This window comes from Apostichopus japonicus, chromosome 23 (genome assembly GCF_037975245.1).
Source record: "Apostichopus japonicus isolate 1M-3 chromosome 23, ASM3797524v1, whole genome shotgun sequence".
Taxonomy (NCBI): domain Eukaryota; kingdom Metazoa; phylum Echinodermata; class Holothuroidea; order Aspidochirotida; family Stichopodidae; genus Apostichopus; species Apostichopus japonicus.
Window position 1 is genome coordinate 15,865,755 of NC_092583.1, and position 25,646 is coordinate 15,891,400.

At 36.9% G+C, this 25,646-nt stretch overlaps 2 protein-coding genes across 3 annotated transcripts in view; both read right to left on the reverse strand.

Annotated features, from left to right (window-relative positions):
- LOC139964601 (vacuolar protein sorting-associated protein 8 homolog) overlaps positions 1–13,326 on the reverse strand; it is a 32,159-nt gene extending 18,833 nt beyond the window's left edge. For both annotated transcript variants that reach the window (XM_071966327.1, XM_071966328.1), the window contains exons 1-20: positions 13,142–13,326; positions 11,291–11,359; positions 10,837–10,961; positions 10,630–10,720; positions 9,922–10,009; positions 9,099–9,223; positions 8,305–8,391; positions 7,169–7,236; positions 6,159–6,209; positions 5,587–5,746; positions 5,222–5,344; positions 4,933–5,013; positions 4,054–4,224; positions 3,511–3,585; positions 3,311–3,346; positions 2,853–2,943; positions 2,247–2,293; positions 1,427–1,519; positions 702–748; positions 124–346 (exon numbers count right to left, since the gene is read on the reverse strand). In XM_071966327.1, the coding sequence (XP_071822428.1) occupies positions 124–346; positions 702–748; positions 1,427–1,519; positions 2,247–2,293; positions 2,853–2,943; positions 3,311–3,346; positions 3,511–3,585; positions 4,054–4,224; positions 4,933–5,013; positions 5,222–5,344; positions 5,587–5,746; positions 6,159–6,209; positions 7,169–7,236; positions 8,305–8,391; positions 9,099–9,223; positions 9,922–10,009; positions 10,630–10,720; positions 10,837–10,961; positions 11,291–11,359; positions 13,142–13,222 (1,932 nt within the window). In that variant the 5' untranslated portion in view covers positions 13,223–13,326. The remainder of the gene's footprint in view (positions 1–123; positions 347–701; positions 749–1,426; positions 1,520–2,246; positions 2,294–2,852; positions 2,944–3,310; positions 3,347–3,510; positions 3,586–4,053; positions 4,225–4,932; positions 5,014–5,221; positions 5,345–5,586; positions 5,747–6,158; positions 6,210–7,168; positions 7,237–8,304; positions 8,392–9,098; positions 9,224–9,921; positions 10,010–10,629; positions 10,721–10,836; positions 10,962–11,290; positions 11,360–13,141) is intronic.
- A 522-nt stretch (positions 13,327–13,848) lies between these two features.
- LOC139964796 (BRCA1-associated RING domain protein 1-like) lies at positions 13,849–24,548 on the reverse strand. The gene is made up of 9 exons (XM_071966765.1): positions 24,328–24,548; positions 22,744–22,800; positions 21,128–22,145; positions 20,693–20,773; positions 19,552–19,724; positions 18,885–19,045; positions 18,029–18,214; positions 16,942–17,063; positions 13,849–16,315 (listed from the first exon to the last, which is right to left on the reverse strand). Exons 1-9 carry the CDS (start codon positions 24,399–24,401, stop codon positions 15,971–15,973), a joined length of 2,217 nt encoding a protein of 738 aa, XP_071822866.1. The 5' UTR covers positions 24,402–24,548; the 3' UTR covers positions 13,849–15,970.
- Between the last annotated feature and the right edge of the window lie 1,098 nt (positions 24,549–25,646).

Below are 25,646 nucleotides of genomic sequence, written 5' to 3' on the forward strand. Positions count from 1 at the left end.
ATGTGTACATTTAACCCATGACTAGTATGTCATTGTATAAATCAAGAAGGTTCACATAAAAAAAATATAAAAAAATTGGTAAAAATCTTACATAATATATTTTTAATACTTTTAATTTTTCACCTGGTGAATATCCAGACTAGCTATATCCATATGTACAATGCAGGCTTCAACGTTGGGAACCATCTCTTTGTCCCTGTAATGTTCTACGAAGTCTTTCATCACGTGCGGAGGAATTGATGTCAGCTTATCGTTGAGTATGTACGGCTCTAGACATTCCAAAAATACCCCCTTAGCTATCATGTCTGCACTGAATTCGTCGTAAATTGTTCCAAACAAAATGTCTCTGTTAGAATGATAAAAAAACAAAGACAAATTTGATGGCTTTCTTAAAACTCTCTAGTATAGAGGAACTGTGGAACAAGGAATAATCTAAAAAGGAAAAAAGAATTTTATGTTTCAGGTTATTCTAACTTTTTGATATTTCTGTAGTCAGTATCTCTGATCTACTTAATCACAATCGTTTAAGTTTTATCAAAGATTTTTATTTTTTCATACTTTGTTGGTAAGAATTAAGTTGGATGGATCTGAAATTATGTTAGTGATACTAACATCATATCCTGTTATATGATTGACACATCCAAATTGTGGTCTAAAATTCCTTGTTAAATATCATAACAATATTTTTCTTCTATACTTACAATCTGCCCAGAAGAAGACACTGGTCTACGCAAACCGGTATAACTTCCTGTAAAACAAGGGAACAAAACAAAAGGATAAACAATAGCTCATTCAAAATAAAAACAAACATTGTATCACTAATTATTCTTGAACCATACAATAATAAAATCAACAAACATCTGGCCTGATATTTAATAAAATTGGAGAAGCATCCTACAATACACATTGGGTTTTTCTGAGGTTTGTTTATATTTGCAGTAGAATAAACTGTCCTGCAGAGAGTATCAAAGACTATTTTTCCACAATTCATCAACATCCTCAGTCATTGCTAACCAGAGAAACATAACTAAACATTAGGAATGTTACAGAATCCAGGATTTGTAAAAGTAAGTTGGCCTGACGTTTCGATCCTAGCAGGATCTTCTTCAGAGGCTAAATGACAAGTAACAGTAACAGAAGGGACAAAAACACGCACAGAATACAGACAGGTTAATGAGCATGGTGAATACAATGAGATACATTTAAGGGGATTAGTAGACAAGGGATGGAGAGAAGAATCCAGGATTGTTAGAGTATCGGTAGTCCAAACCACATTTGGTTTGCTGGACTTTAAAGTATCATTCCTAAACACACGTCTTTCCACACATTTCTGAATTTCTTTCAGTAAATTTGTTGTCTTGTCTCATTCCGAGTTCTACACTATTTGATTGCCTTAGCAACAACGTTGCCAGATGCATTATTGTACCTGAAAGTGTTCCTCAAGCAGATATACAGCTCCACTTTTGGGACAGGTTTGGTTCATGGAGGCATCTACATATTTATGTAATAAGTTCAAAATCTGTGTAAGGTTGAATAAGAAATAAGAAATGAAGAAAAGATTACACGAAAATAAATGGTTGGATATAAAAAATCAACATCAACTTTGTTGATCCTTGATCTATTATGTCAGTAATTTTTACTTGAAAATAAACAACAAAATAATCTAACATGATCAAGTCAACAGATGACTGATTTATTACTTTGAAAGTCTGATTAGAAATTTAACACTTTCAAAACGTGCTACAGATCTGCAGATATTTTTGGGTATTAAATGGACATTGATAATTAACATTTCAAACTAACATTACTGTCATGATTGGTCATTGCACCATGGAAAATAATAGAAACATTACAAACTGCATCGATACAGTTAATAATTAATAGCTACGATTCTCCAAACGCAAGAGGAATACATTAAGTCTTTCAACGAAAAACAAACAAATTTTCCATTATTTGTGTTACATATATATAGTCATCATTGAAAATAAAATTATTTATAATTAAAGTGTAGTTATTGCCAAAAACATTTAGCATTTCTCAACTTCCCAAAAGGTTGAAAATATTTTTTTCTGGAAGTTCTAACTCTTTCAAATTTTCCCAGCTGTATTAGGAATTCTGCCAGTAAATATCCTTCGGTGTGGCAATGGAATAATATAAAGGGCAATAGTTTCACAATAAGGTGACAATTTTTTTGTAATGTCTAGCATATTCAGGCATAATCCTGAATAAGCAGGTCTGTATCTCACCTGTTCTGTTACAACAATCTTCTTCTCCACAGTACTTCCTTGTATACCTGTTAAAAGAGAGATATTGAATTCAAAAAGGATATATATATATATATTATATATTTTAAAAATCCCCAAATCCCCAAATTAAATCTCAACAACATCTGGAATGGAATATGCCCTTCAGTTTGCTCTTCATCCGACAGAATTACCTCCACACACACAAAAAATACCCAGAAAGCCATTCAAGCCCATTCTGTGAAATATTGTGAATCGTAGTCAACTTTCCTATGGGCAAAGAATATGTTTCTAGTAGTAAGCACAGGGCAAGTTTTTAGCATTTTTTTCTGGTTGTCCCTGGGACAAACAGGCCTTACAAATTTGGTCATCTTGGACAACTGGACTTTTTATCATTTTACCTATTTGAGGGTACTTAAATACAGTGAAATCATAATTTAATTCAATCGATTGTACACCTGACAGCCACCACAGCTGGTATTGGGTGTCCGAACAGAATTTTGGTCATCTCGGACAACCAGACTTTTTATAATCTTTTCAGAATAGAAATTTGGTCATATTGGATAACCGGAATATTTATTCATCAAATGTTTTGAAGATTCATCCTACCTATGACAGCTCTTGCTTTTCCATTCAAGAAGGAGTTGGCAAGCTGGAGGGCGCCCTTGAAGTTGCCGGCTTTGGTCAAAAGTTGAATCCGCTGCAAGAGAGAAACCAATAAAATCTTGTAAACATCTTCTCTGATCAAGTAATGAAATTTCTCATTTTACACAACAATAAATTCTGCTGAAATCCATACAATTAGGCACCCAAATTTAAAATTGAGATATCATGAATGCCAATTAGTGCTTAATGCATTAATATTTTATAATTATGATTTTCATACAGTACTAATTTTACATGTATATGCAGATTACAAACAAACATTATATCTTTTACCTTCTCATTATCATTTAAGAAATTAAACTTGACTGGTGTCGAACTTGCAAACTCAATTTATACCTATAATAAGTAGCCCGTTTTGTTTTATCCAATATATCAATGCAAAAACTGCAAAAATTACTCACATCTGTCCAAGGCCTTATGGTCATCACATGAACTGACTGTGGAGAAAAAACGAAAGGAAACATAATAAAATAACATTGGAAACATTTGGCAGTGATGTACGCCTAAAAAGCAATCTTACATGTTTCTCAAATATTTTATCTCTGACACACCGGAATTTTAAGTTTTGAAGTAATTTATAACTCTTACAAGAGAGACTTACCTTTGTACCTAATAGCAGTAGTTGGCCCTTGTGGGTTTCGATAGATTGGTAGCACGCCCTCTCTCCAGCCAAAGCCTAAAAAAAAGGAATACAAGCATCCCCTGAAACATGAACTGATACATGAACTGAATACATGAATACATGAACTGATACATGAACTGAGGGAATGACCTTTTGTTTTAATGGAATTAAGATAATTCTGCCACCAATCATTGTCTGCTTAATTAAGTTCATTGTTAAAACAAATGGATGCACTTGGAACTTTAATCTCTCATGTACAAGTTTTTATCTCTCATGTACAAGATGATTTTAAGGTGGATTTTGCACTATGTGCTAGTTGTCTCAGTCCACCCATATTGACAAAAGAGTAATTTGATGTTTTTATGGTTATTATCTGAAAGATCTTGCTGTGATATTGAAATGCAAACATAGGAAAGTGGTCTCTGATGGTCGGTCACTTTTCAAACCTACTTCTTTCACCTTAAAGTCACATCTGTTGATTGAACCGACTCAATTAAAATCACACTATTTATGAAGACCCACCATAGCTTCACTGACATTTCCACCAGTTGCGAGAGACTTGAAGAAGCTGTTTCCGTAGACTAGTTCTATATCGACCAGATCGATGACCTCTAGTTCTTCTTCCATTCGGATGTGCAGGAGATGAAGGTTCTCTGCCGTATCCACGGTAACCATCGTATGAGCATTCATCCACTGATGACATGATAAAAGAAAGGAAAGCTAATCAGATAAAGAAACAAAGGTTTTTGAGAGGGCCAACAATTTAAGCTATAACGTAAACTGAAATACCGGTAAGCACAGGACTATGTGTCCTGTACAGTATTAATTTTGCAATTCAGCTTCTTTAAATTTGGTTGTCATCCCTTATGCCTATTAAAACTATCACTATGATGTACACTATGGTGTCGTCCACCCTCTTGTTGCATAGGTGAGATCAAGATCAAGAATAAAGTTGGGGTGGAAAGGTAGGGAAAGTGAGAGGTGGTAGGGGGAGGGGAGGGGGAGGGTGTTGCCAAGTGTATAAACAAACCTTATATATTAGATTTACTTATTGGAATCTAAAGTACACAACTTCAAATTAGCGTTCCTTTGGGTACATATCTTACAACGTACTTAAAAGCACAGGGTACCCACATAACACTACCGCTCCCAACACTGGTACCACATCGCCAATGTCACCACTGAAACCACATCCCTGCGGTCACCACTGAAACCACATCCCTGCTATCACCACTGAAACCACATCCCCGCTGTCACCGCCACAACTGCTTATAAATATGAGACAACATCTTGCTTCCACAAAATCAAACTGAAAGTAACTGTTTTCAAAAATTCAATGGTTCACTATAAAACAAAAACATTAGAATATTCATTAGTGGAATGTGAAATGGAATTACTGACCTGCATATTTAGTAGTGTGTAGGAAAGCTTCATGATTTGAAGGGGTGCAAATTTAACTTTTACGCCTTCCTGGTAAACCAACTGTGAATAGGAAAGAATTAAATCTCATCTCTCAGCTCTTGTACAAACCACTTTTTTGCATAATTAAGTGAAATTTAATTGTAATTGTAATTGGACTGTCACTCTAGCTAACCTTAAGCATTCAAGGCCAATAATGACATCTCCAGCAAGTGAAAAATTAACGAAACAGTAAATTTAAATAAAATGATTCAAATGCTTCCTGACATACCTGATAGAAATAGATGGTATCGTGTCTACCGAATGCCAGGACTGGGTCGATGACTCTCGACGACTGCGTAACTTGGATGATGACAATCTGCCAGGCTAGGAGGGGAAGGGTATCAGAAGGTCCCTGAAATTGACAAGAAAAGGAAAGAGAAAAATATAGATAATATGTTCATTAAGATCAATATCTTGTAGCGAAAAAAATATAAAGATTTCAATCTGGATGTAACATGGACAAGAGGTGGCTATAATTTTATGTTCTTTCCATACATTACAAGAACAAACATGTAATTAATTCAAACAAATAACGAATACATTCCGAGCACAATGCAAAACCTGTGAACACGATAACTCCTAAACCTAGCTTACTTTGAGCTGCTTTGTAAAGCTAACAGCGAGCCTCGGTCTTAAGTGAACTACAAAGACTTTGGAGAGCGTTGCCATGGCGAGGAGCATCATATCTTTCAATGGATGATCCTTGACGAGAAAGTTAGTCCGTAGTGGTGCCAGAGTGCAAACCTCTCCACGGCTGCAAGGATGATGCAAGACAAAAAGGGAACAAAAAATTCCTTCATATCATTTACCATGGTCTTAAAGTAGCATTAATTGTAGCAGTATGAAGAAAGGTAGAAGACTGTCTTGCCCCCTTGTTATTTCCCGAATACAGTCCCTTTAAATTGTTAAAACAAAAACCAGAAAACATAACACACGGACCACCGTAACCACAGGGATCTCCAGACAAATTTACTTTGTTCAACTTCTTGTTGAAAAATTTGAGGGCATGAGTTTTGAGAGTAAAAAGTGTCGCTTACTTTTGTGTCGTGCCACTGTATTGATAGCTGTTGTTTGTAAGGCAATATTTGCAGACTTAAAAAGCACTGACTTAATTTTTGTCATGAAATACAACTTCTTAGGTTCTTGACCAGAAATGTTTCACAAACCTGCCAGAAAAGAGACATCTAGACTCACAGCTCCTGATCCCCATGACTCTCCTTTTAAGATTAAAAAATGAAAAGAATAAACAAATAAAGGTCTTCGTTTCACGACACTGGCGCTCATAACCAGAAAGCCAGTGGGCTTGAAGTGATTCCTTGGCAATTGAGATTATAATCCCAAGCTTTCGTCATTGTTGATTAAATTGATCAGCAAGGTTCATTCACTGACTGTGGACCTACCTACTAAATATGTTAACTTACCATGTTAACAAGCTATTTTTAGCAAAATCAACTCAAGCCCTGCCCCCTAATAAATGTGCATGACATCACATTGAACACATATTATCATGTACCTGCTATCTACCAACACATTAATACCAAGCATGAGTAAATTCTGACTTTCGGTTGTGGAGTAATAAGCATTTGGAGATTTTCACGTTTGAACCTGTGACCTCATTATTATTCATGAGATGAGCACCAAAATAAGTAGGGTTCTTCTACCCAGTATGGCGCATCTATGTACCAAGTATGACTTCAATCCAACTTGCCATTGTTGAGTTATCATGTTTACGAGCCAAGGGCATCACATACAGACACACACCCGTACACGCACACACACACAATCACCATCGCATTGATTCCTTGAGCCGTCGGCAAGGAATCAAAAAGTGATGTCTATATTTAGATATGCAAGTAAAGCACAGATTCAAACCTTGAAGGCTCACATGATTGGCTGATGAATATACATGAGGTGATATGGATACACCACTAACACAATAAGAAGGTATTTTGTTAACATCAGCTTGATCGTCTAAACAGATTTCTTGTAATCACCTCAAGATCAAAGGCAAATCAACAGGAAGCACTAAACTAAGCATAAAAACAGGAAAGGAAACAAAGTACAGGAAACATGACAATGTTTTTGCCACTTTTTGAGTGAAAACTGCACAATTATACAGATTTTGGCAGTCTGTTTATTGGAAAGTCATTTACCAGATATGTTTAACAAAACTCACTTGAAGTTAAGCTCAAAGACAGAACCACCAGAATCACTACAAATGGCTATAGTTGGATCGTCTGTGAACTGTTGGTGTGAAAGTTAAAAACATGAAAATTATTCAGAAGTTAAATTGAATTTGCCATGTCAAAGCTAGATTCAGAGCATATCAAATTTATTGTTAATGATGATAATCCATGTTTCCTTGTAGAAACTACAAAACACTGCAAAACAAATTCATGAAAGAATATTCAGGTGAGATTTCTCAGCAAACTGGAAAGAGTAGGTTTCATTGACAAAAGGGGCACTTCTAATTCATGAAAAGGGGCACTTCTAATTCACGAAAAGGGGCACTTCTAATTCATGAAAAGGGGCACTTCTAATTCACGAAAAGGGGCACTTCTAATTCATGAAAAGGGGCATTTCTAATTCATGAGAATGGGCACTTCTAATTCATGACAAGGGACACTTCTAATTCATGAAAAGGGGCACTTCTTATTCACAAAAAGGGGCACTTCTAATTCACGAAAAGGGGCACTTCTAATCCATTAACAGGGGCACTTCTAATTCATGAAAAGGGGCACTTCTAATCCATTAACAGGGGCACTTCTAATTCACGAAAAGGGGCACTTCTAATTCACGAAAAGGGGCACTTCTAATCCATTAACAGGGGCACTTCTAATTCATGAAAAGGGGCACTTCTAATCCATTAACAGGGGCACTTCTAATTCACGAAAAGGGGCACTTCTAATTCACGAAAAGGGGCACTTCTAATCCATTAACAGGGGCACTTCTAATTCATGAAAAGGGGCACTTCTAATTCACGAAAAGGGGCACTTCTAATCCATTAACAGGGGCACTTCTAATTCATGAAAAGGGGCACTTCTAATCCATTAACAGGGGCACTTCTAATTCACGAAAAGGGGCCTTCTTATTCATGACAAGGGGCACTTCTAATTCCTGACAAGGGGCACTTTTCAAGTTTTTTTTGGTGGACATGTGCCCCCTGTGCCCTCAGCTCTATGTAGACATTCCATTCAGCAATTGAAGCCTTGTTAATGAATGCAAACAATTTAAAGCTTCGTAAGTTTAAAAAAATTTCTGTTATAGCATGCACAACTTTTGACCTTTAAGAGAATAATAACTAGTCGGTACCTGGATGTGGAGTACAGCTGACCCTGGTGGGTGAGCATCTGTCATAGTCCTCAATAATTTACCAGTGGTCAAATCCCACATTGTCATCTGTGAACCAAATAAACATTATGCTCATAAAATCGAGTGGTCTTAAACGTGAATAAAATTTCCCATTTCAGATTTTTCTGCTATATAATTAGCAGAAATACAGAAATCAACACAAACAGAAGATAAAAGCTTAGATTCATAAAAAATAACAACCAGATATGATATATGATAACTGCTTAATATGAAGATACAAAAGATTGAGGATATTTCACATGAAAGTTGATCAAACTTGTAGACAGGAATCCAGAAGTTAAGTTCTATTTTGTCAGTGTCAGTTCCACTTAGACTACTGTGAAAAATCATGGTATAGTACAGCACATTGCTAACGTTGTATTATGGAACAGGCTACTTTGTTTGACCTTTCGAACTGCTAAAGAAGTTTTCCGCTGGAAGCAGTCACCAATTTTTCCTTCTGCTTGAGGAAATGCTAGCAATATACGCAGGGTCTAATTGCATCACCTAGACACTCTCCATATTAGTTTTAATCACATGCAAAACAACAGGTCTAAGAAAGCTGCTTTTTTGAGTGACTTTCCATTTGAGCAAACAGTTACACCTCTTTGATTATGCAGAAAAAGCCAGCAGAAATTGTTTATATGTAAATTGATATTTAAGCAATTGATATAAATGACAGGTGAAAAGAACAAGACACATAATATATATAAAGACATGCCACACAGTTTCAATGAGATCAGATGTTAACTAACCTGTCCCTTGGCAAAGCCTGCCAACAGCCTTGTGCTATCATTATTAATACAGAGAGCCGAGACTGCACCGTACTGGGCTCCAACGGCTGTGCTACCCAGGCACCACTTGAGCGTCTGTTGGGGATCTGGAAAGAGACAAAGTTAAAAAGCTTAAGTAGTTGGTTGTGTGCAGGCGCGTAGCCAAAGGGGGGGGGCGAGGGGGGCGACGGCCCCCTCTTGAGCATATTTCTTTATATTTTTTAAAATATCGCTAGTAATTTCAAAATAGAAAATGCTTATATGCAACTTAAAAGTCCTGGGAAGTGTCATTTCCAGCGATCTGGGAGGCATTTTCGGCCAACATTTTCTTTACGCTTCGTGCCAACCCATAGTGGCGCTACGCTTAGATAGTTTGTCTACAGACTTCGCCCCTCCCTTGGCAAATTCCTCGCTATGCACCTGGATGTGTGGAGTATACTCCAGCACAAACATTATGAATGTCACAGCAGATGTTGACACTTGCATTAAAAATCTGTTTTTTTTTACACAAACATCATTTATACTTAGGCATTTCAGTCTGCCTATGGCAAAGATCCTGCTAGGATCAAAATAGAGGGCACTCTAACTTTGAGACTATTAAAATTAAATGGTATTTTAAAAATATTCATATTTTATTAGTGTAGGCAAAATTGAAGGGTTCAAGGAAATGACAGGATACTTACTTAGAGAGCAGAAGAACAACAGAACAAAACTTGGTTTAACTAAGTAAGCAAAAGTTAATGTAAGGAAAATGCTGAGATGACAATTTACAAGGAAATTAAATTATTTTTATCGTCTGACGTACCAAACACAAGAATGAGACCGTGTGAGGATCCAACAGCAACGTACATGCCTACTGCGAGTGCACTGGGTTTACCAGCATCTACTCGGTCCTGGTTTTAAGAATGAAAAATGTTAGGTTACTCGTGGTAAGGAGTGATATTAATAGCTATATAAATCAATTTTTAATTGAATTTGTCTTGTTTTGTTTGGTAATTTATGGAATGTTGAAATAGCAAACTACACAAGAGTATGGACAATTGAATTCTCCAGATCTTTTACAAAGTTTAGAATAATTCAATAATTTGCAGTATAAGAAAATAAGGCACATATCCTCAACAGCATAACAAAACATATAAAGGTTTGAATGTTATTCATGAACAACTTTTCTGCATTTTCACCCCCTCATGAACATTTCAACGGTTCATTATTTACAAATTAACATCAAATTAAAAGACATAACTCTTATCAGGGAATAAGTTATCCACTTTTACAAAGCAAATGCTATGCAAAATGGTCTTTTTTACCATACAAGTACACAGGAGTCCTAGCATTTATAAAAGACAATATTCGGAAACTTTAAAAATTGCCACACAAAATTTGTGTATTAAACTGTCGCCTGGATCTCTTGTGTTAATGAATGGTACATGGTGAGTTTGGTCAAACTCAGTGAGCCCCCTAAAGCACCTAAAGAAACTTTTCCTCATTCAAAATTAAATTCATTCAAACTTACTGCTGCAGCAGATACTTGTGATGACACGCTCTTTAGTGTGACGTGACGAAGGATGGACCCATGCATAGCATATTGAATGCTTTGCTTTTTGCTGTGTGAAAATGAAAAGTAATAGTAATGGGGTTCAATTAATATATTTATGAACTCTGTCACTAAACCCTGCAAACCATGATACATTAATGAAGTAACCCAGCCACTTCCTCTTACCTTCTTGTGGGAGTCCTATCTGGAGTTTCTGAATCTCCAACGATACTGTGAGTTTCCGATGAAGAATCTGACCCAGGTGGGTAGAGACTTTCTGTATCCAACTCTGGCTCAAAACCATCATCATCCTTTCATGGAGAAAAAGGATATATTTACAAATAATCAAAAAGGAAGGATCACTTTGCTCTCCATATGAATAAATGAAACATCTTTAAAATATTAAGCAAGTTACACATCAGACACATCTGGAAAAAAAAAAACTTCTTCACCTAATTTCTCCTTTTCATTTTTTTCCCTTTTTTATTTAAGTTTTGGTAGAAATGCTCACTGTTGGTCATTAACGTAAAAATTAAGCCCACAAGGAACAAAATTAGTAGAAGTGACACTAAATGACGATACAGTAATAAAAGTAAATTCACTACACATTGGGAATTATCCATGTGAATATATGCTTCACCTGATTCAAAATGCTTTCTAATGTGGCAGTTGTCTGCAATTCAGGAATATCAAATTCAGCATCGTCAATCTACAAAGAAAAAGACATAACAATATTATGTTGATTTCTGAAGAGATAAAATATTCACAGTGTCAGTAGGCCTAGCCTAGAGTTGTAATTTTAATGTGTGAATTCTGAATCTGCACAGTCAGTCAATAGCAATACTGAAATTAATTATTTACAGCTATGTTTAATGGTTGAACTAACTGGTTAAGCACGATACATACATTGAATAATATTTTCATTCAACTCAAAATGGCATTTATGTTTTATTTAAATGACCTCTTATGTCATTTCTAAGGGACAAAATATTGTACCATAATACCAATATAACAGACCAAGACGCGTCATTAATAGTAGGCTTAGGTTAATACGATTTCAGTTATTCTGCGCGCACGGTACTTTTCGATTACTACTTTCCGCTGAAAAATTTCTTGTGCGGAAACCAACTTTCTTTTTCACTTACACATGTTTATACTATGTTTTTCTTCAATATTAGGATGCCAAGTCCAGGATGATGAAAATAACATGGGAAAGTATCAAAGAAAGTTGAGAAGGATGGTTAGACTGAGTGATTGTCACCTTAAGCTGCTTATAATTTACTAAAGGCATGGGTGTATGTAATTAGGGATATACGTAAAGAAGTACAAGGCGGTGGCGGTCGGGGTAAAGGCTAAAGGAGGCCCGCGTATTCATGGAATAGGTAAACTAATAATATGCAGTCCATGTAATAAGGATGAAACTAAGGGAGACCAAATTATTCCATATGGCAGCTTGATTTTCACCTTTTTCATGCCGTATTGATAACTACAGCCAAATCAGCTGACTCTGTTTAAAACTAAGTTTTTTTTTAAATTCTCCTAAATCATATCTATGGGCCTAATCGCTTCGGTACGCCATTCTGCTCCTCCCAAAAAATATCTGGTATTGGCCGCTGACAAAACATTGTTTTCCACTGACAAAGTTGATGTGCAGAAAGCACCGTTTTTGTCAGCGGAAAGTACCGTGTGCAGAGAATAACCGTACCCGGCTAATACTATGTAAGTAGTACTAGTATAGTCAGTATTGCAAAGTTCGGAACACTGCGACGTTCGGACACCCCTAAGAAATACAAGATTTCACCATGACAATTGTACCTAGGCCTATAGCAAGAGCCAATTTCACAAAAAACTACGAAGCTACAGATACTTTCTCCCCAAAATGACCAGTGTGCAAGTAAGTACTTACATATTTGTCAATAAAATGACGGAGATCTATGAAGTCTGTAATAATTACTGAAAGAGCAACTGCGCCACCAATTTTATCACCAGCGCCACACTGTGGGACCGGGTGTCCGAACTTCGCAATACTCTAGCAAAGAAATACCAGTTCCACAATCTCGAAGAATCTTCTTGGAATACAACGTGAAAACAGTTTGCAGGAAAGAAAGTTTGGCCGTGTATCATAATATAACACACTTCTCCCACCATATCAAGTATATTTTCAGGTGATTTATACCAGAAGATATAGTTTTGGGTGTTTTAAGGCTTAGGTGTCCGAACTTCGAAGTGTCCATGCTAATACCACTAACCTAGCAAAAAGATTAGAACATGTGCAAATGAAAAGTTGGGCCTTCAGCCTACAGTAGTGGCATACATTCCACATGGTCCTTGTGATGTGAAGGGTAGGAATAACTTTGGCCTTAGACTGCAGTACAGTAGCCTACAATAATCTACAATACTGTAATTTGTTCTGCAATGGCATAAGCCTAGCCTAGGCCTAACCAATAAAATGCCGGTAAACAATACTAAGTAAAAGAACCTGAAGTCTTACAGCATCATTATCTAATGCGTGGGATAGCGCAAGATCGCTAATCGCCGCAGAAACTTCCTCTGTGGATTCCTCGTCCGCCATGAATCGCAAAGCTCTTGCTTTACTTACTATTAGCTAACGCAGTTTTTTTAGTAGAACTAGCAGAACAGCCCAACTTGAGTTGATATGATTGCCATATATGTACTAGTATACGGTGGGAGGTTCGCAACTCCACTCACAGATGGATATGGGCCACATAATAACTGAGTAGCACCTTTGCACTACGGAAGCTTAATAGGGACATTGCATCGACGAGTTACCGACTTGACAAAACGACAATTATCTACAAATTGACGAGATTGTCACGTGACAAAATTCAGAAAATTGACGTTTTGACGAGATAACGGTTCTCGTCAATGCATCAATTTTCTGCAAATTGACGAGTTGCACAGTAACTACTTTCTAGACAAAATTTTCGACATTTTGTTCAACTATATTATGCTTAGCTTTATTATCATCAATCACGTTCCATAGTTCTGTGCTACAAAGAAGGAAACTGTAACCGACGATAAAGGGTCTTGTGACGTAATGCCAAGTGCTACTAACCCATAATTCAGCCCTTTATCAGTTACAATTGATAAGCGTTTCGAAGACAAAACTACACCACTTTAACAGTCCTTGTTTTGCGTAAAACAGCAAAAAAAAAGACAAGATAAGACAGAAGGGAATATTAACAACTGAAATTTATTTAGATCAACTTGTGAGGGAGAAACATACAGATACTGTACTAGACAATATGGATCCATCTTATGTACTGTCAGATGCAAATCTTATAAACTTAAACATAACTAATAACAACTTAATATGGAAAACAAACAAAAACTGTTACATATTGTGACAAACTTTATTTACAGTCCTAATTACAATTAAAAGCAATGCCCGTCATGTGGATATTACAATTTAGAAGAGCTACATATAATCAGAAAAGTAAGCTTATTCTGTCAAAGATAAATTTATGAAAGAAGAGATAAGACCAAAATATATATAGTATGAAAATTCATGAGAGGGTATATGCATGCAAGAACTCAAACTTTGGCAGCTATATCCTTAAATTGATGTCATTCTGTGATAATGAGAGTATGCAAGGTATGATGTAAATAATTATGAATATTACAGGGATCCTTTATGCAAGTTAATAATAACAGTCATGTTGGTGGAATGCAGGGAGTATATCAGTGTTCAAATTATGTGTAGCAGCTTTAAGACTCTGAATTTTGTCCCATTTAAAACACAATGGCTTCTTTGTCCAAACACGGCTATACAACTTTGCAATAGAATATGCCAAATTTGAGTTAGCACTTTACGATGTGATACCAGATAAATTAATCCCAGGGTGTGGGTATGCAAATATTCATGAGGAGATTCTGAGCAGCTTAAAGGTAGTCAGTATAGGCCCAAAATTATAGCAAGCTATAATTGCTAGAAGTTTTTAAAAAGTACTTTCCTAGAGGTCTTTACTCTCCAAATTTTTCTCAGACAATTTTTAGGGAACACACAAGATGACCAAATGTCCCAGTGAGGAAAATGTTCTCGAAGGTTGTAATAAAAACAGTTTAAGAATTTTGACCAAAGGTGACCATATTTGGGACCCATACAGCATACCTTTAAGCAGAGAATGCAGAAGCTACGACAAACATCACATTTTATTATTATATTAATTTAACAATCAGATGTTATTCTTTGCAAGTTTTCTTGTTGAGGAAAAATATGTAGCGGCTATGATTTACATCACAAAATCAAATTGAACATTCATGAGAAATTCTGTCCAACTAATATTCGTGGAGCTGCATAAGTGCCTACCAGTATGGGTAACAGTAACAAAAGATCCAAAAACTAAACTATTCGTCAAAAAAGACAAGTTTGAGCTTAGGTCTTCACGTAAAAACTTGAGAGATTTATAGCACTTGCTTGGACTATTCATGATATCAGCTACTAAGGTGATATCTCACAAGGGCAAAGACTATCACTCAAATGTCATTTAGGCCTTCTAGGTGGAATAATCGGTGATCTTCCTATCTTTAAGAAAGATTAAATTACAAAATTAGAGGCAACCTCCTATTGCATGCAACTTTGAACCAAACGCTAAAATAAGTGCCTGCTTACTTTTACACATTCTCCTACAAAGGCTCTCTAGTGGATAAGCAGCTCTCTAGTGGATAAGCAGTAGGCTCTCTAGTGGATAAGCAGTTTGCTAACAATTTTATTTTATTTTGAATTATATCATCTAATGATGTTTATAATACAGAAGTTAATCTAGGCTGGTGAATTATGAAATTATGATTATTAAATCTGCCCCATTCTGGAAGTAAATTTTGCTACTAGTCAATACTATAATACAATCAAAATCAGTTCAATATAGGTTGACCATTCAAGCTGCCACTAAAACAAAAGAAAAATTGTTAAATAGAATCTCCTGATTACTATAACATGATTAATGCTAATTAGTATGAGTGTTTGGATGAGAGACTGGAATCGTAAAATTATCAATAATTAATATGCATTTTCTGGAAAAATGACAGAAGAGGTATCTTAGTCCAATTATCTGTAATTTTTAGTAAGAGTACCCCTTGGATATGTTGGGTAAACTTTATTAGAATTGGCAAACAGATGGATCAAACCGAACCACTGTACATTCTCTAACAGAACTACTGTGAAAAAAATAAAATTTCATCAAGTTCATATTTTGCTGTTTTCTACTAAAAATTATATCATTTTTCCTAGATGAGATATACAGTTGATATGGAATGATAAAATGACTGTTCAATGTAGATGGTGTTTTCTTTCTTTCTTTCAGGATGGCAATTCTTGCAGTTCGTATCTCGAAATACAGTCCATGACCCATGAGACTGGTACGGTGCAAAGCTTGGCGGTCCTTACTCTGGGCGGGGTGTTTTTTCGTTTGGCTCCCGTATCGTAGATGATGTAGTATGAACACGAGGCCAAGTCTGACTCTGGTTTGGCGTGGTATGGCACTATAGTGGATGCCTGGATGACATCATCATCTGGCTTTGGGTACCTGGTGAGGATTGTTCCACCTCCCAGCTTCAGTAAGGATGCCAACTCCTCTTTCGGCGGCGTGGGTGGCGAGAAGTTGCCGTGGATGTAGAAATGACAGCCATCGAACAAAGGTGGAAACTAGGATGTAAAATGAACGTTAGAAATTTGGGAAGGCCTTCAAGATTTAAAACATGAGCAAACATAAACTGACATATATAAGTAGGTCAACAAAGTTAGGAAAGGGGGAGGGGCAAGGTGGGAGACATGATGGAATTCCTTTACAGTTTTGGAGGTTGCAGTATACTTCTGCCCCCCCCCCCCCCCCGCCCCTGTTCCTTCTCCTTCTCACCTTTTTTTATCACATTATGTTACCTTACACATAATTTCTAGTTTTGTTTGTGATTCAATGATATCAACAAACCAAGACAGTCAGAGACATGCACAAGTTACCCCCCCCCTCCCTTCATACCCCCTCCCAATGGGAACTTGAAAGATAATTCACAGCCAAAATACTCCCATAGGACATCAGGATGGAGCTTTGGACAACTTTGACTCAAGCTCAGCGTCAGTGAATACATTCCAATAAATTCACTGGAGTTACTTGAGAACTTAATTATGTCCGAAGATATTATAACATGCGCAGAAGAAGTTATCAACAAATCTCTTGAACATGATATCAGAGAAATGTGGAGTCCAGGGGTATGGGAGAGGTACGACACTACAACAGAGATAGATGAGGGCCTGTTAATTTTTTGATATTTTACCTGTGAGTTGGCCATTTCTCTACTCTTTCTAGCCCCTTCCGAGTCGGAATCAATCATTGTTCCGCAGATCTCGTGATTCACTTCTGGCACCAGGCCCTTACCCTTCAGGCACTCTTCAACCCCTGCAAATTAACAATAAAAAACATATATTTAAAATAAAAATTAAAGAAAGGTGGGTGGCATGAAAATGAGGTCCAAACGCCTTTATAGATTACAACAAGGTCTATTTAGGCAGCTTGATGGTTACTGCAACTTATACAGCAATTTCTGTTATGAAACTACATAAAGAGTTTTCGAAAGAAATTTACTCCAATGAAAGTTTTTTTTTACATATAATGCATTGACTGGACTTGAAATTCAAAAATTTTACTAGAAACAAATCACTTTATAGGTCAATTATTAGGGACTAGGCTAGTTAAAAAGGCTACTACATTTTTTGCCTTATTGGTTCTATATTAATATTTTGGTTTTTGTTACTTTTTGTTTTTAGGTTTTACATTTGTAAAGCGCTTTGAGCAGCTTTGCTGATTATGCGCTATATAATTTATATTTCTTTTTATTATGTGTAGGTTTGGTATATAGAACACCAGCGTTGGGCCAGTCAAACTCCCCTTTGGGTGGGTTATAGGCTAGAACTAGTTTTGTTTTATTTCAGAGTGACGGAGGGTAATAAGCAATTATATTTTTATGTATTTGGGGTTATTTAGTTATAACGCAATCTGAAATTTGATTGACAGAATTAGTCGTCCGTTGAAAAACATCTAAAGCTGAGTTTGGTACTCTGAACTGAAAGTTCATCCTCCCGTACGACTATTAAAAATCTGCCCTGCATAGGATGCTGTGGGAACAATAGTATAATGTACAGCTAATTATACTGTGATCATATAAGTTCATTTCAGCAGTTGTCCTTTACAGAAAATCAACCTGTATTTTGGTCTTTCTTGTTACTTTACAAGTTTGAATATTTAAACATTGAAAGTCTCCATCTTCTATCACCAGCAGACAGTTTCTTTTTTTTGTGTCCACAAATTCATCTCAAATTGAAAACAAGTGTTTAAAACCGACTAAAAAAAATGATAAAACTTACAGGAAAAATTAACCACCCATTTGCCAAGGAGAACCGCTTGGAGGAATTTCATCGTTCGAGAGCAGCGCCCTTCCGATGCAGCGTTGGCCACAAGGTGTGTGATATTCTGAGTGAAGTCTGAGGTCACCTTCCCTCGTAAAAGCCTTGCGCAGGACTGCAGCTTGTTTTTCTGTTTGTCGTTAAGTCCTGTTTCAAACATAAAAAAAATGTAGTAAACTAGAAAACATTCACATTTAATGTAAACAAGCTAAACAAGTACAAACAGGGAACTTGCCAAAACTTGAAAAGGTTACATACATTTTTGATTAAAAAAGACAGCAAGAGGTAAAACGTACCTTCCTCTTACATCAGTTTAACTTACGGTTCTTACGGTTAGGTATAACTGTTAATTTAGGCTATACGGTTAGGTATAACTATTAGGTTAGGTATACCGTTAGGCTATACGGTTAGGTATAACTATTAGGTTAGGTATACCGTTAGGCTATACGGTTAGCTATTACTATCTCATGGAAACAGTAAACACTTATAGACATCCTCATGATAGTGTGAAGAGTGACTACACCATGATACAGCAACATTTGAATCACTCAACGACAAATAACCATGGAAACCGCATGTATTACAGATAAACAGCCAGACTTCTTGGGCTGATTCAGATGGAGCAACCTAACTCCCAGTTGTAGGTTTTTCTTCTTATTTTCTTCTTATATGCCAAACTTTGAAACAACAACTTCCTTAATCGTGCCACATTCAGGGCATACACTTGCCTCTCATAAATTTGAGGGGAAAAATAGCCCTTGATATCACAATGCAGACAAAATCTTCCGAAAATTTATGGATGGTTTTTCTCTTTTACCTGTCCCTAGTAGTACAATCTTCTGAGAACTTGCAGGTGAGGAAGAAATGGATGAAGTGAAAGATGTGTTGAGGTCAGAGGTCACTCCTGGCTTCGTTTTCAAGGCATTCATAACCTCTTCACTGGACGGCAAATCCTTGGGGGTGTTACCATGGATGTTCCTATGAAAACAAGACATAAACTTTATGATAAGAACGTAAGAAAAAATTGTTGCAGAGCAACAATTTCCAAATATCCAAGACAAAACATGTTGTCATTTGTATAAACTGTTGAAATTTACCAATATCTTTCACTAACTTGATATAGGAGCCAGCTTGCAAAGTAACATCACATCCCTAAATTCTGAATCAAACTTGATTCACCACAAACTCCCAACAGCTATGTCACACCGGGCGATGTTTGTGAAGAGACTGCAGACTTGTTAATAAGTTATAGCTCTACCTGTACTCCTGTAGTGGAGTATCAGCCGTTGAGATGCATACATACATATAAATATATATGTATATATATATATAATGTATATAATTATATATATATATCTATATATATATATATATATATATATATAATTAAAATCGTAGCGAGTTGGAAAATCCAGAACAGTGAAAAAACTTCCAGCCTCCAACAGGATTCGACCCCGGGCCTCCCATCCCATTAATTCACTGACCTAACATCCAATGATGCACCTCTCTCAATCAAAAGTTTCACAATGTTTGGTCTATTGCTTGCAACAGCATCATGAAGTGGGGAGTCGTTGTCAAAGCCAGGCATGTTGATGAGAGCACCATTGTCTAGGAGAGCAGCAACAATTTCTACAAAACCATGGTTACAAGCTTCATGCTGTAGACAGAAGAAAAAAATAGAATATTCATATGAAAAATCAGCTGTAAACATTTTGACCTTTCCGATAACACTTGTTTGTCTGTAAAGAGAGCTGCTACTTATAAATGCTCTCATGTGATCGATGTTGACATGTCTAAAGAACACTTTCCTGAAGAAATGTTCCTATTTTGCTCTTTGCTTGAACACAAAATGTTAACAGTTTTTAACACACCTGGCATTAACTTGGCAAAGTTTTTTGTAACAAAACTGAAAAAGAAATTGTGCTCACCATCCTGTGACCAATGTTTTCTTTCAAATATAATTCATTTCAGGATTTTAAGATAGCTTAAAGAATAGTATTAATGGTTTCATGTAGCATACATTGATAAGGCTGATACATAAGTACACAATCATAGTATATTCTTTTATACCATTAGAATCACTTGAAGGTGCTGTCAAATTATCTGAAGAAATGTAATTTATCGATTTGTGACTACTTCTTGTGATTCTAAAAATTCCAGTATAAACTTGCTTAGGCTTATATCTGAATTCAAAAATAATATAACTTAGTTTGTGAGAAGAGTAAGGTTTGAATCATCTGAGCTGTTTTGTATTGTATTGTTTTTATAACAAAAACTAAAAAAAAAATTATGAGAAAGAATTTTTTTATAAAAAAAAACTAAAATAAAACCCTATGATTCCTGTGTACAAAAAGTGTTATGCATCTTTGTACTTGTATTAAGTTGTCCATTATGCATAGCAAAAGTATTCCCTTTATGTGACCTAGTAGGCACTCCAAGTATCTTAGATAGATTTAAATTTCACCTCAGAAAATACTATGAGACAAATATAGGTCTGAATCATCTGACAAACCAGTCTAATTATACTACAATATATGCCTAACTTTCTTCCTGCGTTGTCTTTATAGCTGAGGAGACTACGAAAGTTGAAATAAACAGTATTTTATTAACTGAATGTATAATTACCAGTGGAGTCCAACCTGCGTGATCCTTGACATTTGGATCGGAACCTTTCTGGAGAAGCTCCTGGACATGAACAAGGTCTCCCTGAAGGAAAGCAGAAAATGTAAAAACAACAAACATGAAATGTGAATAAAGGTTATTGTGTCGGACTGTTTGAGAGCAATGTCCAGTTCACATTTATTATTATCCTACTGTACAACTGTAGCTTCAAGTGCCATAAGTATTAGTCATCTGGCAATCATTAGTATGTACACAAATTTGGAAATTGGTGGAAAGTAGAATTTTAACGAGAATTTAGCAAACAGGATCATCACATTTGTTTTGTACCCATTGATAACAAAACTGTAACTCAGACCAATGTTTCTCAAGGATTTGAGAGAGATTGCCACCAGCGAGGCAATCCAATTTATCTGCAATAAATGAAGTAATAAACCTCACCTTTATGCAGGCTAGATGCAGGGGAGTCTCTCCTCTTATATTTCTCTTCATGATGCTTTTTGGAGCTGGCTTAATCACTGCTTCAATAGAGGGCTCACTACTCCCTGTCATACATCCAGAATCTTCATCTATCGCAATCTTCTTTCTTCCACGTTTTCTCTTTTGCTCATCATCTTGAACTTTGGATGTCTCTCTCGGCGACCTTGCAGCTCTTCCTCTCCGAGCAACTCTCTTATCAGAGCCAGAGACAACCGCTGGAGCTACCTCGATATCCATCCCAGATTCTTCGTCACTCCCACGATCGCTGAAAATGACCCGTTTCCTTCCCGACAAGGACGCAGAGCTTTTACTCTCTTTGTCCATTTGATTCCAAGCATTGTTTGCCTTCTCCAACCTCTTCTGGATGGCTTTCTTTGTTCTTCGACCCCTGGTGGTTTTCCTTCGCCCAGTGCCCTGGTCCTTCTCGTTTGTCTTCCCTTGTTGCCGTACTACTTTGGCCCTTTTCTCCCTTCTCGGTGATGTAATCTGCTCATAAATAGCGTATGGGTCATTCTCATCATCCAGAACAATCCCTGGCTTGTTGTTTACTTCAACATTATTGTCCTCTGGCTGCTTCATCTTCTTTGATAAAGGACGTTTTCTCCTATTTGCTCTCAAATTGGTCACGCCGCCACTGTTTTTGTCCTTTAATGCCCTGCCTCTTGTGTTCACTACTACATCTACCACCTGATCAACATCCTTCTCTCTCTCGAGAAGCGCAGACTCGTCTTTGTTACCGTCTTCACACTCCTCGTCACTTACATCTATCTCTGGTATCAAAGAATCCTCATCCTCTAAATCCTCTGTCCCCGTCAATCCAGATGATGGCAATTCCGGCCTGGAATTCACAATTTTCCGTAATTTTCTAAACAGCTGGACAACACTAGCTAGTTCTCTATTAACCTTGAGATCCCTGGCCCATGCCGGGGCTTGGCAGCTAGGGCAATGCTCCTTATCCACAAAATCCTTTATGCATATTCTGTTGTTAAAGAATATCAAATAAAATATATAATGATTTTAACTGTTCTCCAAATGTTGAATAGCTTGTGTGACTTAAAGGTCACTGAAAAAATAAAGGGGATGTCCAATGTTGATTCAGAAACCTACAGTAGTTGATGATTACTATTGTTGAAAAAAATAACATCTTCAGGAAAAAAGACGATTAATTACATAAATTTTACATTTCTAGTCTCACCCTTTCTAATTAAATTAAAAGCCCTCATCTCTAAAGCCTAATGACTTCATGGGGAGCAAGATTATAGTACTCATGCTAAGATCTATGGAAAATCTATATCAGATATCCTTCAGAAATTTAGCAAGGTTGGCTTTCTAGGGTTTTCCAGTGTTCTGAGAAAATTCAATATCTTGCTGCTATCATGGAGGTTATCATGGAGTTTTTATTTTTTTTTTACAATTTAGTGCTGATCCTCTGACACAATGTCCATGATGAAATCTTATCCTACCAACTTTGTAGTTCCAACAAACTCGAAAGACAGACTAAATTAATTGTAACCTAAAGGCAGCTGTAAATTTTTTCTTACTAATCAGGCTGCTTCAGGCATCCAGACTGATCTTACCTACAGAAAAGATGATCACAGTTTCCCAGAGTGCATGGATCTTGAAGTAAACAATTGCTGGTAAAAAGAAATAAAATAAATAATTTACAGAGATGATGAAGCACTTACAACAAAACACCAAAGATTTCGTGCAAGACTAACTGTAGAGTAAATATTATGTATACCGACTAGAGTAAGGTGACCATATTTGCCTGACTGGAATCAAGGACATTTATTGCGTGACTGATATGGGGGAGGGTACAAGGAGAGGGGGTTGTCCCCCTCAACTTTGGAAAATTTTCAAGTGCCTAAGGTGCTTAGATGTAAAATGGTGAAACTTAGAAGCACTTTTTAAATCAATTTTATTTTCAAAATGTAGCTTTTTCTTAGATGAAATTTACTTACTTTACGAAAGAGTGCTAGGCTAGATCGATCTAGCATATTCCACTTTACACTGGCCCACCTGAAATACTGGTTAGTTCCGTTCTACGACTGCACACTTGACTAAATTTTGTTTTTACAATTATTTTACTAATAATGTGGGATATTTTCGAAATTTCTGAACATTTTCACGAATCGGGGACATTTTCGGGGACACTTGTTCATCGGGGACAGCACACTGTAATCGGGGACTGTCCCCGAAAATCGGGGACGTCTGGTCACCTTAGACTAGAGCAGATTTTTGTTTTCAATGCTGCATGGTAAAACCTGGTCACTCAACATGCAAATTTAAAATGGCGGCCAGCGAATAGTATAGTCAGTATTGCGAAGTTCGCCATACTGCGAAGTTCGGGCACCCTAAGAAATACACGATTTTCACCATGAAAACCTACAGGAAGAGCCAAATTTCACCAAAAAGTACGAAGCTACAGTTATTTTCTCTCCAAAATGACCCGTGTGCAAGAAATTACTTACATATTTGTCAATAAAATGACGAAGATCTATGAAGTCTGTTATAATTACTGAAAGAGCAACAGCGCCACCAATTTTTACCAGCGCCACACTGTGGGTTGCGTGTCCGAACTTCGCAATACTCTAGCAAGAAATACCAGTTCCACAATCACGAAGAATCTTCTTGGAAAACAACGTGAAAACAGTTTGCAGGAAAGAAAGTTTGGCCGTGTATCGTACTATAACAAAATTCTCCCACCATATCAAGTATATTTTCAAATGATTTATACCAGAAGATTTAGTTTTGGGGTGTTTTAAGTCTTAAGTGGCCGAACTTCGAAGTCACCATCCTATTAGGTCAGACAGTCCAGCAATCCACGGCATTGTCCTCATGACCTCTCTGCAGACACATGTATGTCTGGCTTAAGGATTCAAAATAACTGAGCAAAACTGAGCAATCCACATTCAATATGATTTATTGAATCTTGTAGCTATGCATTTACTAGTACTAGGCTTACCTAAGTTGGACTGCTTGACAATCAAAGTAACTCACAGTGTACTACTACTAAAGTACTAAGTTCTACATGAGTTCAGGGTATAGCACTAGCCTTGTGACATGTATGATGTAGCCTAGGCTATATTGTGTAAAATATGTAACTTTGCAATTGACTTGAATCCCTCTCAAATCTCATCCTTGTTTTGGCTCTAACTTACCAATAGGTACACCTTAAAGTTTTTTCAAGATTTACCACGGCCCTGCAAGACTCTTCCCAATCACAAGTGCCCATTTTGTCTCCTGAACGGTATTTCCGAAGTTTGGAAAACCGCGCGATCGATCTGACCAACTTGAAACTATACCTATATTCATCACCAGATTCACCACCAGAAATTAAAGACTTGATTCCCCATCATGCATTATTGGCGATCTAAACAATCCTTTTTAGTACTGTTGTGTAGTAAACAATCACAAAATTACGATGATGTCTGTTTTTTTTTAAACATCTGGCCTATTTGTTGAGATCGAGCGAATGAAAAATTCAAACCAAAATAGGTCTCCCGTTCCTCGTTACTGGTTTCGTCGAAATGAGGCATTAATCGGACGCATGCGGTTCAGTTAATATGTTAAAAATTTGCAACAAAATGACAAATTCCTTTAATCTAATAAGTATAATATTTCCAACCGGGGAGACACTCTATTGGAACATTGAAGTATGAGAGATTTTCAGATAAAACAGTCGAAAGTTCGAAAGAGATGTCGAAATTTCGCCAAAGTAGCAAATGCGGAATGTTGAGTCAATAGTTGAATTTATTGATTTAGACAAAATATATTAGACAAAATACTGAAAAACAGTCAAAATTTCGAGAGAAAAAAAAAATCGGAGAGAATAAGTTGGAACTACCAACGTCGGTACTAGGACGGCCTGTAAGCATTGGTGAAATGGCCTGTAGCGTCGTTACCAGTGCGATCTGTAGCGTAGGTACCAGGGCGGCCTGTAACGTCGATGCAAAGACCTGTAGCGTACCAGGGCAGCCTGTAGGGTAGAGTCAAAGCCCTAGAGATTCGGAACCAGGGCGGCCTGTAGCGTTCGTATCAGGGCGGCATGTAAAAGGCCTGTAGCGTCAGTGTCAGGGTGGGAAGCGCCGGTACCTGAAGTTTTTAAAAGTTGGCACTGAATCTCGACAATTGCAAAATACGACGGAAACTTCAACAACGGAAACAAAGATATAGACCTAATACTATATATTCTCATAGCGACGTTGTATGTACAAGCAGTACATGCATGTGCTACAGAAACGTATGCAGGTATCGAGTATCGACACAACTCAGCCAGCGGGAACATGGTCTATGATGCCATCTACGGATGTCATTAAGCTACTTTCCAATTGCCAACAACCTCTCCTACTGTTATGAGGCGTAACGCACATGTTATCTAATCGGCTGTGCGATGGGAGATGCGGTAGATTATGAAACATTTCCACAATTTGATCTGTGGTGAATCCAAATGACCTTTGACCTCCACAAAAAACAATAT

Excerpts from the sequence above, each read along its gene's own strand:
- LOC139964796 (XM_071966765.1), bottom strand. The coding sequence starts at position 24,401 with ATGGGCACTTGTGATTGGGAAGAGTCTTGCAGGGCCGTGGTAAATCTT. Across the intron at positions 18,215-18,884 it reads GATTGTACTACTAGGGACAG|GACTTAACGACAAACAGAAA; the intron begins GTAAAAGAGAAA and ends TGTTTGAAACAG. Across the intron at positions 17,064-18,028 it reads ATGGGTGGTTAATTTTTCCT|GGGTTGAAGAGTGCCTGAAG; the intron begins GTAAGTTTTATC and ends GTTAATTTGCAG.